Source organism: Alligator mississippiensis, chromosome 8 (assembly GCF_030867095.1).
Source record: "Alligator mississippiensis isolate rAllMis1 chromosome 8, rAllMis1, whole genome shotgun sequence".
NCBI classification, from domain to species: domain Eukaryota; kingdom Metazoa; phylum Chordata; order Crocodylia; family Alligatoridae; genus Alligator; species Alligator mississippiensis.
Window position 1 is genome coordinate 13,279,905 of NC_081831.1, and position 13,312 is coordinate 13,293,216.

Consider the following 13,312-nt stretch of genomic DNA (forward strand, 5'->3'; position numbering starts at 1 on the left):
TGTTATTGCTGCCCATGCCAGACCAGCTCTTATTAATGGTTATTGGTATTGTGATAGCCCCCAAACATTTCATCCCCACTGTGCTCTACTTCACAGAGACCTCATGAAGCACTAGGGAGTATGCTGTTGCTACTCTTGTGTTACATGGAAGGAGGACCAATGCTAGGGGAGCAGTGCCAGCATGATACCATACCATGGACAGGTAGAGACATATAAAGGACAGCCCTGCACCCCAAAGAACTCATGGTCAAAGTAGTGAAGGGCCTTTCTCTGGAGAACTGTCCCCAGCAAGAGTCAGAGAAGTCTTTTGTTTTAAAAGCACTAATTGTCGCTCTGCTGAGATGAGGCAATTATTTATTTTTTCCATCCATCTTTTGCATAAAAATAAAAAAAATTGCAAAATCTCTCTTTTATACGAAAAGTTAACTCTCCCAGGGTTGCAGGTGCAGCTGAGCTCTCCTCATGCTGTCTGGGAGGAAGTGTTGTAGGAAGCTTTCTTCAGGGTCTCCAAAAAGAACTGTTCATCTTCCAAGAAATCCCGGTCCTGGGGAGAGAGAAGGGAAGGTCCACCACCAATTGTGCCTGGAACTTGTTGAGGGGAGACTCTAGTTATCCACAGACCTAGCAGCTAGGGGTGGCTGGGTAAAGGATATGTCAGATGAACATCAACAAAGCAGCCAAACTCAAACCTTGAAAGCTGAATGCACCAGAAAGAGCAGCTACTTATCTGAGGGTAACTGGGATTCTGAAAAATGTCGTCTTCATGAATCCTGCTGAGGGTGCTCACATGTGAATTTCACATGTGTGAGATGCCCATGTGCCTTTAATGGGATCTACACAGACAAGGACTCTAAGGGTGTTCCCTCTCCCCCCCAGAATGAGTGAGGCTTTTCAAAAGGGTCAATCCAGAACCCTGATTAAACAGGGAAGCTGATGGAAGAGCAGATGAGTGAGTGGAGAATCTGGAGGGGACAGACACCCCAGGGGATCACAAGGACAGGAATGAATTACCTTTACCCAATGGTCTGAGATCTCGATAGAGGAACATCCCTTCCTTTGTGGGGCCAATGAAGTTATCAAAGGTGACTATCAAAGGAAGCCCAGCTGGAGCAAGTCAGCTAGTCAGTAGCTCTGAAGACCTGGCTGTCTGATCATTTATAGCTGCAGTGGCTTTTATTTGTTAGTTTGCTTCTCTTTGAAGCATACTGGGAAACACTGCATATCTGCCTCTCAAAAGACCCTTTCCCACTACAGCACAGAACAAATGGGTTTACTGCCCAGTCATGATCTTAGAAGAAAACCCAGCCAATAGTTTGTGGCCTTGGGATCTCCCTTCATTCCCTCCTCGTACAGGCTTTTGAGCATCAGCTCAGTAGCATGCCCAGGGCTGGTGTCCCTTTTCCCATTGGATTGGGCTCTGTGGAACTGTGTTTACCCGCTCAGCTGTGTACTTAAGCAGCATCAATCTGGCATACAACTCAGAGGGACCTGGTCCTGCGGTGCCCTCAGGGATTCCTGTCTGGCCAGGGTTGTGCCTAGGTAACTGCATAACAGGAGGAGTTAAATCTGTGGAGAAAGCACAGTCACACCGATTACATGCTGTTAGTGACCTGCAACCTCCTATGTTCTACACAGAGAAAGACTAAGAGATGGAGGTAGGAAACCTGGTCTCCAAGCTTGTCTGGAGACAATAGGTGCCCCAATGTTTCCATACAACAGTAGCATGGAGGACCCTCTTCCCAGGTAGGGATGGAGGAAATTTTGGGAACTGATTAATAATGAATACATGTAACTTCCACAATTTCCTGAATCTGAAGGTCCTAGAGCACTTGACAGCCTTGACCATTTGTCTGGTCTCTCAACTACCAGTTAGCAGATGGGGCTGGTAAGAAGAGGTATCCAGCATCCCCTGTGTCTATGCAGCAGGTCCACAAGCAGAACCAGGACTAGAATCCAGGAGCACTGACTCCCAATCCCTTGCTATGGCCACTAGCCTTTGGGAACAGGATAAGAAGTTATAGGCATAAGGGAGATTTAGGTTGGATACCAGGCAAAACTTCCCAACTGCCAGAACAGATAAGCACCGGCAAAGACTATCTGGGCCAGGTAGGCCTTGGACTACTTAACCTCTCAAGGTGTCTTTCCTATTTTCTCATGATTCTAAGCTTGTTTTCCCTTTGTGAGGAAGAGGCTGCATAACCGAAACAACTTTGAGGTTTACATATGTGGGAGAGCCAGAGAACAACCCCCCTGACCCGAAAACACGAGGCTGATTCCCCTTCATGTTGTTTCCTTGCTGGGAAGTGTTTCTGCTCACAGCGTGGACAGGAGAGGGTCTTGGCTTGAGCACCTGATTTGGGCAGTAACAGCATTGGACTGTTGGGAAGCTTTTCACGCAGCTGTTCGAGCTGTCTCCTCTGATGAGCCAAGTTCAGGCGCTCCTACTCCATCCCCAGAAAGAGAGAGGAGGAAAGGCCATGTGAATGGGTTGTGGCAGTTGACAGCAGAGAGAGAAAAATGAGAGGGGGGAAAAGGGAAGGATCTCATTACCTGGTGCAGATGCTGCTCCTGCTGCTTCAATCGCTCCATTTGCTGTTGCACAACGTGCAGTCTCTCCTGATGCTCCGACTCCACCTTCCTGGCCTCTAGCAGGGCCCTCTCCCCCTCCTCGTACTTCTGCGAGGACAGCTGTGGGGCACAGGGAAGCCTGTGAGGACTGGGTGGGGAGGGGCAGGACGGCATACAGCTGGGGGCGTGCATATGGGCACCTACCTGGTAGGCCCTGCCCTGTGCTCAGGTAGGAACATGTACACCAAACAAGAAGGGTTTCCATAAGCCTGCCAGTCTCTCTCACCTTCTCTTTGCCCACCAGACGAGCAGCAGGGCCAGCTACTTCTCAGCAACCTGGGTCTCAACCTGAGCTTGGAGGGATCTCCCTTTGCTCACTGTGACTGAGTGGGTTGCTCTGTATCCATGGCCACTCTGCCATGGTGCTTTACTCCGCTGATACTGCCATCATTTCACATGGGGCACTGATGGTACCAGATATGAATCTGAGTGGAGGTGCAAGGTCCTGTTTGCCATCCTCAGCTCCTCTCCTTTCCTCCCTCCATAGGTCCTTTTGCTTTCACCCTGCTCCCTGGATCTCTTTAAAATGCTCAAAGTCAAGTCAATTCACTTCAAGGGCAAAGAACTCTCATGGCTTTTCTCTATGATGATACTAATACTTTGGGTGATGAGCTATAGGAGTTTAAAGCATTTTGAGGTCTTTATTGAGGGAGGAAGGGAGCAATCAATGCCCCCCTCCTCCCCCTTATGGACAGGGAGCCAAAGCAGAGAGAGAATTAAGTGACACACCCAAGGTCATTCAAGGAGTCTGTGGCAGAGTCAAAACTGACACTCCATTCTCAAGGCCCTAGACCACTGCTGCCTATTTCCCGCTTTTCATCTCCTGGGAGGGAAAGGAGCATGGCTCTGGATGTCCAAGATGCAATGTGGGGAGAAGGGAGGGCAGGAGGTCCTTCCTACCTTGCTCATGCTGTCAATCTCCTCTGCCCTCTGTTTGATGTTCAAGGCAGCAGTGTTGACTCTTTCTTTCTCAAGTCTCAGCTCCTGCCTCTCCTGCTCCAGCAGTTCCCTCTCTCTTGCTAGCTGCTCCTCCTTGGCTCGCAGCTCGCTGGCTCTGATCTTCAGATCTGCCTGCTCCTAGAAAGAGAACCACACATGTAGTTCTGTAACAACTTGTCCCACCTGAATGCTCTCCCCAGGGAGATTGGGGATGAAAGAGACCCAGTTCCCACATCCCACATTAACTAAAGGTCCTAGATCTGGGTGGCAGAGAGAAGTTTCCAGCTAATATGCACAGCTTCCATTTACACTGCCCAACAGAAATCTGGGCCAAGCAGAGGAAAGGTGGTGAGGTTTCCCCTTACCCCTATTTTCTTCAAAGCCCTGTCTTCCCCATGCTGCAGGGATACAAGCTTCAGGCCAGAACTGTACATATCCAGTAGCCAGGGGGGTAACCAACATCTGCTAAGACTGCAGAGCTGCTCCACAACCAGCAGCTAGAAGGATAACGCAACAGGCTATCCCTCAAGTCCTGGATAGAGAGAACATGCATGAACACCAGTGGCTAATGATACTATCAGCAATAGTGATATTAATCCTGGATTGCCAGTCCTCTTCCCCAAGTATTTATAAATAACCTGCTTTTTGGCTGCTCTAGCACTTGTGGGGGGGCAAGATTTCTGTAGGGAACAGAACTAGGACCATAACTCAAAGGATAGGGAAAGACTATGTTTTATTGTTGCCATGTGAAATCTCTGGTGGGGTGACCTGCCTGGGAAGCTGTCTGTCTGATTGTCCAGCTGCTTTATTAAATCAGTTGCCAAAGCTGAATTCAAGCCCTGCAGTGGGACTGTGTTTTGATACTGTACCTTGGCCAGAGTCATAATGGTGCCTTCCCTCTGGGAATCCATCTGCAGGGCACGGTCCACCTCCCTCTCTGTGCGCTCTTTGCTTAGCTTCTGCTGGGTGTGGAGCTCCAGCCACTCTGTGGAGAGCTTCTGCCGCTCCGCTGCACACTTCTGCATAACCAACTTCTGCTCTTCCAGCAAGGCACTCTGACAGAACACAGCATGGGGGGGGAAGAGTCCTCCAGTGAAGGGAGATGTAGGTATGGTTGGCTCAGGGTCATAGAGACTGTCATGACCAAGGAACAAAGCCACAGAAAAACACATGTCTTGCCCAAGAGGAACAAGTGTGCCTGATGTTGGTCTCAGCTTCTGAATAACATGATTTTGTAGCATTGTGGTCTATCACTAGAGTTCCAGGCACCAAATCTCAGCCTAGTACCACCTCTTCTCACGCCAAATATTCCACTCCCATTAGCTTAATAACCCCATGTGACACTGAAATCCACACAGATTTCACTCTGGGCTTGCCTCTGTTGCAAGTAAAAGCAATCCTGGCTCTGATACCATTGGAATTAATGAACTCCTGGAGACCACTGTTTGGGTTAAATGCCTCACCTTTGCCCTCTCCAGTTCTTCTCTCTCCATGGCGAGCTGCTGGGTCATGACCCTCCTCTGTTCCTCTAGCGAGCGCTGTAGAGATTCTACTTTGGATTGCTCTGCGGTGGCTCGCCAGCGTTCCTACAGTATGGAGACAGCAGCAACATGAAGGGAGCAATGCACGGGCTGTATGTGCCCATGGTGGGATTATGCCTCGAGCTGACGTTAATGCTTCACCACCACCCTTTTCTTGGGCTTCCAAAACTCCGAGGCCTGGGTTTTGTTCACCACCTGGGAAGGTTATTTTCAAACTCTCCCTTCCCCCACAAACGGCTGTTACAGGATGGAAAATGTGATTGTTCCACCCCTGCCTCAGGTCTTCTTGTTCCACCTGCTACTGGGATGTTGAGTTGTGGCTTTTTCACACCAGGTGGTCACAGTTTCCCCATTCTGTGAGAACATTATGAGAAAAAATTCCTTGAGTCTTCAACGTAGGAGTGGTTAGGACTTCATTAGGCCATTCAGAGCAAAGCATTCTTGTTCTCAAATACAGACAGAGCTGGAACTCATTTGACACAGGGGAAAGAATGGAAGCTGTGGAGCAAGAAGCCCAGACCTGAGGATGATGATGTTCCTGCCTTGGTGGGAGCCCTCAGGGAAATGTCTGCATTATATACAGAGGGGGAAAAGGTGCAGGCTCCTCCACCAGAGCCAACGCTGAATGCAGGACATAGACTGTCCACCTAAGCTCACCTGCTCCAGGAGCCGTGTCTGCTCCCCTAGCCTGGCCTCCATTTTGGCAATGACCCCTTGCAGCCGACCCCGCTCATCTTCCATATCTCTCTGCTGCTGTGTCAGTCTATCCTGCAGCACTGAGGGGGGGAAAGAGTCACATTAGGGAAGCCTACAGGGGTTCCCAGAGTAATATCATGGTCTACTATAAGGCACCTCTGTATCCACTCTAGGGCCAGAGCCTTCAAGTGCTGTGAATTGGTGTCTATCCCTTGACTCCATTGCAATTGGGTTGGTCTGTAACTTCTGAGGAAGTGTCCCTCAGTCTGAACAAGCTGGGATGGCACCTCCAGCAAAAAGCCTGTGTATTTGCAGCATGTATGTGGAGAAGCTGCTTTAAGCTTAGAACATCTTTGGCTGTTGCATTCTCATTTACCCTTGGGCATAATCCTTGTTGAGCTACTGCCATTTTCTGCAGAGAGGTCAACACATTATGAAGAAGGACACCTGATTGGGATGTAGCCAGTCAGGATTCTGCTCCTGACTTTCTCGCAAGTCATTCCATTTCTCTCTGGACCTGTTCCCAGCCCGTAAAATGGAAAAAGAACCATCTCCTTATTCTGTGTTTGCACAGCACCTGGTATAAAGAGTGTCTCGGTTCATGACAAGACCTTTGAGACACTACAGTAATCCCCACACCCAACTTTAAGACTATCAGCTGCTTGGGGCAGTGACCATCTATTGCTGTACCTGCCTGCCTTGCCACTACAAGTTGTGTTGGGGTCAAGGAGGATCACATAATATAAATAGTACTAATGGCTGTGCTAGAGAAGAAGGCTGGTACCACGGAGTTGCTCATCTCGCTGCCGGGCTCCAACCTCAAGCTCCTGTGATGTGTTCTGATGTGTAACCTCCACCTTGTGGGAGAGGTCACTCAGGTTACTGGAAAACTTCTCCATCTGCTCAATGACACCGTTCAGAGACCTGAAAGAGAAAAAAAGGCAGCGTCTTGGTCACATGGTAGCTGCATAGGTTCATGTTTTTAAAGGTGACTCTCACACCAGGAGGGCTAGGAAGATCAATTTTGAAGCAATGAGTCAAATTCTGAGTATGGCTCTGGGGAAAAGGGAGATCAGATTCCTTGGGCAACAAATTTCAGCAATTATAGCTCTATCCTGAACCTCCCCTGGTCAGTTGATCCTTATTTCTCAATGGCAGCAAATGAGAGTGACTGTTTTCTCCCTGGGGTCAGGGCGAGACCTTCAGCTTTATGGGCTGTGATAAATTTGCAAGTCAAGATCACCTTGGTCATTGAGCCAATCACTCCTTTTCAGATGCCCTGCCACATCCCCAGCATCTCATGTTCTACTCCTTGTTGGGGTCCATCCTATGTTCCAGCCCTCCAGTCACCTACTACCACCACTCACTTTGGGGACTGTCACTCAACAGCTCAGGAGGACATGATCCTTCTTTAAGCACCCTCTGAAGGGTAGCCACCTTTAGGGAAATCTATATGATACCAGCTCCAAAAAGGAGCTCTGCTTTTGAGAGACTCCCAACACAAAGAGGAAGGATTAGCTGAACTCCTTGAGAAAAGGAAGAGAAACTGAATCTCCATCACACTCTGAAAGGGACAGGGACTGGGAAAAGGGGGAAATCTTGCCGGAAAACCAAAGCTAGGTGGATGGGGTAGATGGTACCTGGTATGGGAAGTGGCACTGGTGACTGCATCAATCTCCTGATCTTTCAGTCGTTTTAGCCTCTGTAGCTGCTCTTCGTGGTCTTTGCACATTTCCAAAACGGATACCCTGTAGGACCCAAAGGGAAGGACACCTTTACCAACACTTTGCTACTTATGTTCCATATGAAGCAGGATAAAGAATCACATGGTTCTCACCACCATGGTCTGAACCCAGGTAAACGGACAGCAAAAGCTGAACTAAAGCAGCTTTTACACTGATCTGTTTTCTGGCTCCAGGTGAGATCAACTGCAAATGGTCACTGGGTAACTCCAAAGAGACATCTCATTCCCAAAAGAAAATCTTGGGAGAAATCTACTGATTCTCACCAAAGGTATGAAGAGTAGAGGAGGATTCCAGTAGAAAGTCATGACTGAGCAAACCCAAAGGCTCTTTTTGTGGAGGGAAGTCCCTGTGATTTGGAGTCCTGGCTAGAGCTGGGAGAACATTTTTGGATGAATAATTTATTCACCAAAAGATGCAATTTTGGGTTTACTGAAACTATAATAAATGTTTGTGCCGGATTCAGCCAATTACTTCACTTGCAAAACGGAAAAAAATTGGAAAAATTCCTAAGATTTTGCTTCAACAGCTTTGAAATGAGGCATTTTGATCTTTCATTTTGAAATGACACTTTGAGACCAAATTTGCCTAAATTAGTTTTTTTAAAGGTATTGAAAGTTTAGAAAACAAATCTGTTATGGACAACTCTAGTCAACGTGCAAATAATTTTTTTTGTTTTCCATTCTTCATTTGCCTGAGAAAACTGAACCAGTTTCATGTCAGGTTGACCCCAAACAATTTTCATTTTTATTTTTATTTTTAAAAAAGGTTTTTCAGGTTGCGTTATTCACATAACTCAACACCAGGCCCCAGGCCACACGCTGCAGACAGCACAGGCCAGATAAAGGCCATGCCAGGTGAGAGATGCCTCCTCAGCCTCCTCGCATTGAGGGCCAAATGCTCACAGGTAACTGCATAACCCATAATATGGGGAACAAGTGCTATAGGGCACTGTGCAGCACGGCCGATGCCGTTACTTATACCGTCAAATTAGCCTAATATTTCTTGGCCCCAATTGAACCCACTTCCGTCGGCTCCACCATTTTTTCAATCCCTTTCCAAGAGTGTTGACCCCTGGGGGATGTGAAGGTCAGGCCCTGCCCCTCTCCTCCAGGCTGGCTGCCTGTCCCTTCCACAACCTCCCTTACCGTTGCAACTCCCTCAGCCTCTCCACCTCTTGCACCTTCTCTTGCTCTAGCTCTGCCAATCGGCGCTGATGCTGGGCCAGGAGCTCAGCCTTGGCCTGCTCTGCACTCTGGCACTGGGACAGGAGTCGTGTTGCCAGCTGCTCGTTCTCCTGCCGCAGCCTCTCCTCGCGCTGACGGTAGGAGTCTTCCACCATCTTCACACGACTCCTGAAAGGAAACCCCTACGGGCTGTGGAAGTTGTTCCCAAGGTACATGGGCACTAGTAGATGCTTAGGGCTTGAAAAGCCTGGCTTAAGGATCTGCTTTTAAATGCAGAACTCAAATGTGAGTGCGAGCTTAGGAATCTGGCTGCTGATTTAATGGCAACATGCAGCTCTTGCCAAGGGTTTAACCTCTGTTGATATCGAAGTGCTTTACAAAGAAGACTGGTACCATTAGCTTCATTTTACAGTGTGGGAAAACTGAGGCATAGGGAAATTTAGTGAGTGATGATCCAAGGCATCCACTGGTTGGTGGCAGAGCTAGGGACAGCAAGCAACAGCACTGCTATTAATTTAATGATGCCCCTTCCATAGGAGGTCAGTGTTGTGATTCCCATCACAAGATGGGCCAACAGTGGCAGAGGTTACATGACTTGTTCAAAGTAACTCAGAGAGTCAATGGAGAGTCTAGAGGTAGCATTTTGAATGCCCACTTAATGGTCAATGCTTCAGCTACAGAATCAGGCCAGGTGCTGTGCACAGAGCAGGGAACTGGGGACTGGGCAGACTGGGGATACTGTGGCAAGATCCATGTGGACAAATGAAGGTAGGTGGACAACCGTGATACCTATGCGCGTTCTCAATGAGCTCCAAGTCTTCTTGGTGTCGCTGCTGCAGACTCTCCAGGAGCAACTTCTGCTGAGTCCTCTCCAGTTCCAGTTTCCGCACCTGAAAAAAATCAGGCATACACAAAGGAAAACTTCTTTTTCCTGCAGTCAGATCCCCCTAAGACACGGGTGAGCAAAATATGGCTTGCGGTCTGGATTCGGCCCACAGAGGGGCTTTGTCCAGCCCACAGTGGGTCCCTTGGTTCTACCTGACCCCAGTGCCACCTGGCCGTGGCACATCCTGCCGCCCCCTGGGCATACAGCGGGGCTGGGGCAGCTCTGTGGCAGGAATGCCTTTAGAGGCAGCCCGGGCAGCGGTGGCTCCTTTCGGTTGTTGCTGCCACTGCCTCCAGCCCTGCTGTACCCCTGCGTGCCCGGGGGTGGCAGGATGCACCATGGCTGGGCGGCACAGTGCAGGTCTCCACTGGTACCATGAGGCCGGGGACACTGGCAACGGCAGATGGAAGGAGCTGTTGCTGCCCGGGCTGCCTAGAAAGGCAGTCCAGCTGTGAAGCTGCCCCAGCCCTACTATGTGTCCGTAGTCAGGACGTGCCACGGCGGGGAGGTAAAGAGCAGGCACGGGGCACGCTGGGGCTGTGCGCTGTTGGCGTTGGTGGGGAGGCATCGCTGGGTGTGTGGACTCCAGGCTGTTGCGGGGTGGGTGCTGACTGGCTCAGGGGGGGCACGTGCACAGGGGGGCTACCATGCCCACCCTACCATACCCTCAAATCCTTCCCCACAACCACACCCTCCCCCACACACAGTCACATACCTCACAAACACCACGTCTTACATCCTCCCCCACAACCCCCACTCCCCCCACACCCACGTGCCTCTGGGGGGAGCCCCGCTCACTGCTATCCACACACACTCCACCACACACATAAACCCCCAGCCACCCTCCCGCTCCACACACCCCACAAACCCCATACCCACCCACACACACCTGCACCCCGCCAATATGTAAGAATAAGATTTTATTTTGAGCTCTTATGCAATCACCTCTATATACACAACACAAACACACACAAATCAGGACAAAATATTTTTTTAAATAAAATTTAAACATATTATTGTGGATGTTTGATTTTTAGTAAATAATTTCAGGTTTTTCTCCGGTTCCAAGATGGCAAACCCCCTTCCTAAAAGGGGTACTTCTGGAGACAAAGGGAGGGACTTTTGGTGACAAAAGTCAGGGGTTAGGGACAGTTTCAAGATGGCGACCAGGGGGTAGGGCACTTGTCAAGGGATGAGGCCACTCTTGTGGCCTTTGACAGCTCACCAAAACTCATTAAGCAGCCCTCCAGCCAAAATAATTGCCCACCCCTGCCCTAAGAGCAAATCACTGCCTGGATCACTCCTGGGATAGCGACAGGTTGGGAGGCAGGTGCCAGGAAAGCAGGAGTTGAGTTGAAAGTCTGAGGGTGGGTATCTATTAAGGTGTCCAGGCCCACTCCCTGCTGCCCTCAATGGACTTGTCACCTCTGTGTGACCCCCCCTGGACAGGAATGAACCACATCATTCCATGACTTCTACTTGGGAGCAAAATCTTGCCTTTTGCTGATACCCAGCCCAGCCCTTCTGGGAAAGTTGGTGTGGTATGAAGAGAACCATTCCTGTCTCGGCCTTCCCTGTGGCAGGCCATATGCCTCTCACCTGGCTCTCCAGCTGTGCCAGGTGAGTCTGGGTGCTGAGCAGCTCTGCTTGGTACCCTGCCACGCTCTCCCGCAACTGTGCCTGCAGAGCCACCAGCTTCTTCTCGTAGTCCCCAGTGTTCAGCAAGCTCAGGGCCAGAGGCTCGGATTGCATGAGCTGCAAGGGCAATGGAAATGAGACAGCCCTCTTAGAATGGCTCTGCCTCAGGAGGAGGCTACATCCTCACCTGGAGGAACTGTATGCTGTCCTCACCTGTTGCTGCAGTACAGCCTGCTGGAGAGAAGCCCCAGATGCGACAACCTGCAACAATAACCATAGAAAGAAAAGCTCATGTACTTCTTCTGTGGGGGAACATCTCAGCTCTGGGAACAATACCTGGATGGCAGCCATTAAAATTCTGGCTCCCCCATTCTGGGGCTGCCTTCTCTGATCTAATCTCACTGCCCAGCTGGATGCTCTCTTCCAAGAAAGCAGTTCCAAAGGCCCTGCCTCAGAAGACAGGATGACTCCCCACCTACACCCATACAGGCAAGGTGGGCTGTTCTGTCCTGTCTCATTGCTGCAGAGGGACTTGGGAATGATAAGCCTTATTCCCTAACACAGCAGTCACACCACAGCACAGGATGCAGGGAAGCCTCGATGATGAAAGCCAAGCAAGACTTGCTGGACACACACATATTTAAAAAAATGGATAATTTTTCCCTGAAATTGCTAAGAACTCTCTTATGCAAAACATCTAAATAGTGAGAAACTCGACTATCAAACTGCTTTTAACTAGGATTCATGTCTCATTATTCATGAAAAAATATAATATTTGTATATTTATATTGCTGAGATTTTCCAGGTAGGACTCAAAATATCTCAAAGATGTAAAAAATATTGATTGCATCCAGTTAGGCAGTGGGATTAGACCAGCAAAGCAATTAGCTTGATTAAGATAATTAAAACCCACAAGCTTCTTAGGAAAAAAAGAATGCCTTCCTCCCTTCTAATGATAAAGAAACTGATACACAGTGCATGCAAGTGACTGGGCCTTGAGTCACTTAACAAATCAGGGAGGCAGCAGGGACCATAACTCAGGATGCTGACTCCCATTTCAGCTTGTGTGCTTTAGTCCCTGCCCCATGGCTGTACAGCCAAGGGCACACGTGCTTAAGACATGTGTTTTCAGTGCTGTAGAGCTATACTCCTACCTGGGTCAGCATGGAAGGGCCAAGACCCTCCTGATGTCCTTGGGAGGCAGCTGCAGGGCCTGAAAATTCAACACATGTGAAGTTCAGATGTGGCAATGAAAGCAGGCCACTGTATGCAAGGACAGTGGCACAGGACTCCTTGTCTGACCCAAGAGAAATGGAGCTCTCCTAGCTTTGACTATGCCCTACTTCAGTCTTGGGAGGACCAGGCTACCATCATATAAGCTCCAGCCAAGGAAGCCAAGTCACTCCTGTCCCTACAGTCTGCATGATCTGTGAGAAACCAGGAGGTTCTCTTGGTCCAAGTGCAGCACTTCCCAACCTTTTCCTCAGCATCACCCCATTTAAACACTAGAATTTTTTTGCAACCCCAAAATGATGCAGACAAGATCAATGCCCCCTCCCCCTGTGGGCAGCACAGCTGGAGCAAAGCCCATGGGGGTGCGGGGAGGAGGATGCAGGCTGCCTGCTGGAGGTTCAGGGCTCCCTACCCTGCTACCCACCCCCAGGGGCCTTAACAGCCCAGTGGGCATGAAGGCAGCAGGGTGGGGAGTCCTGAGCTTGCAGCAGGCAACCCGCATCTACCCCTGCTCAGTGCATAAATCTTGGGGGCACATTCCCCCCCGCATGGCTCTCTTCCACGGAGTGCATGCAGCAGCAGGGAGCCAGCCTCCCTGATGCCCCCTGGATGAGCTGCCTGTGGATCCATCCTGTTCCCAAAGCCGAGTCCCACATTCCCACCCTGGCCCTGGGACCCATGCACTGGCCCAGCTGGTCAGTGCCCCCAACCCCACCCCTCCCTCCTTCATTGTGGGGCCCTCAATCTGCCCTCCCCCACCAAAAACCTATCTGGAGGGAGCTGCACTCCATGCTGCCTGGCTGCCAAGTGCATGTGTGCACA

General features: G+C 49.9%; 1 protein-coding gene across 8 annotated transcripts in view; it reads right to left on the reverse strand.

Moving 5' to 3' along the window:
- Positions 1 to 337: 337 nt before the first annotated feature.
- The window catches only part of FBF1 (Fas binding factor 1), a 29,688-nt gene continuing 16,713 nt past the window's right edge, over positions 338 to 13,312 (reverse strand). For 6 of the 8 annotated variants that reach the window (XM_019494353.2, XM_019494355.2, XM_019494356.2 and 3 more), the window contains 15 exons: positions 12,412 to 12,470; positions 11,471 to 11,518; positions 11,219 to 11,374; positions 9,523 to 9,623; positions 8,695 to 8,901; positions 7,445 to 7,552; positions 6,589 to 6,728; positions 5,766 to 5,884; positions 5,031 to 5,153; positions 4,437 to 4,622; positions 3,529 to 3,705; positions 2,551 to 2,688; positions 2,351 to 2,441; positions 1,436 to 1,566; positions 338 to 544 (listed from right to left, as the gene is read on the reverse strand). In XM_019494353.2, the coding sequence (XP_019349898.2) occupies positions 461 to 544; positions 1,436 to 1,566; positions 2,351 to 2,441; positions 2,551 to 2,688; positions 3,529 to 3,705; positions 4,437 to 4,622; positions 5,031 to 5,153; positions 5,766 to 5,884; positions 6,589 to 6,728; positions 7,445 to 7,552; positions 8,695 to 8,901; positions 9,523 to 9,623; positions 11,219 to 11,374; positions 11,471 to 11,518; positions 12,412 to 12,470 (1,868 nt within the window). In that variant the 3' untranslated portion in view covers positions 338 to 460. Of the gene's footprint in view, positions 545 to 1,435; positions 1,567 to 2,350; positions 2,442 to 2,550; positions 2,689 to 3,528; positions 3,706 to 3,930; positions 4,100 to 4,436; positions 4,623 to 5,030; positions 5,154 to 5,765; positions 5,885 to 6,588; positions 6,729 to 7,444; positions 7,553 to 8,694; positions 8,902 to 9,522; positions 9,624 to 11,218; positions 11,375 to 11,470; positions 11,519 to 12,411; positions 12,471 to 13,312 lie in introns of those variants that run through there. The other 2 variants (XM_059732141.1, XM_019494357.2) reach the window with 2 other exon arrangements.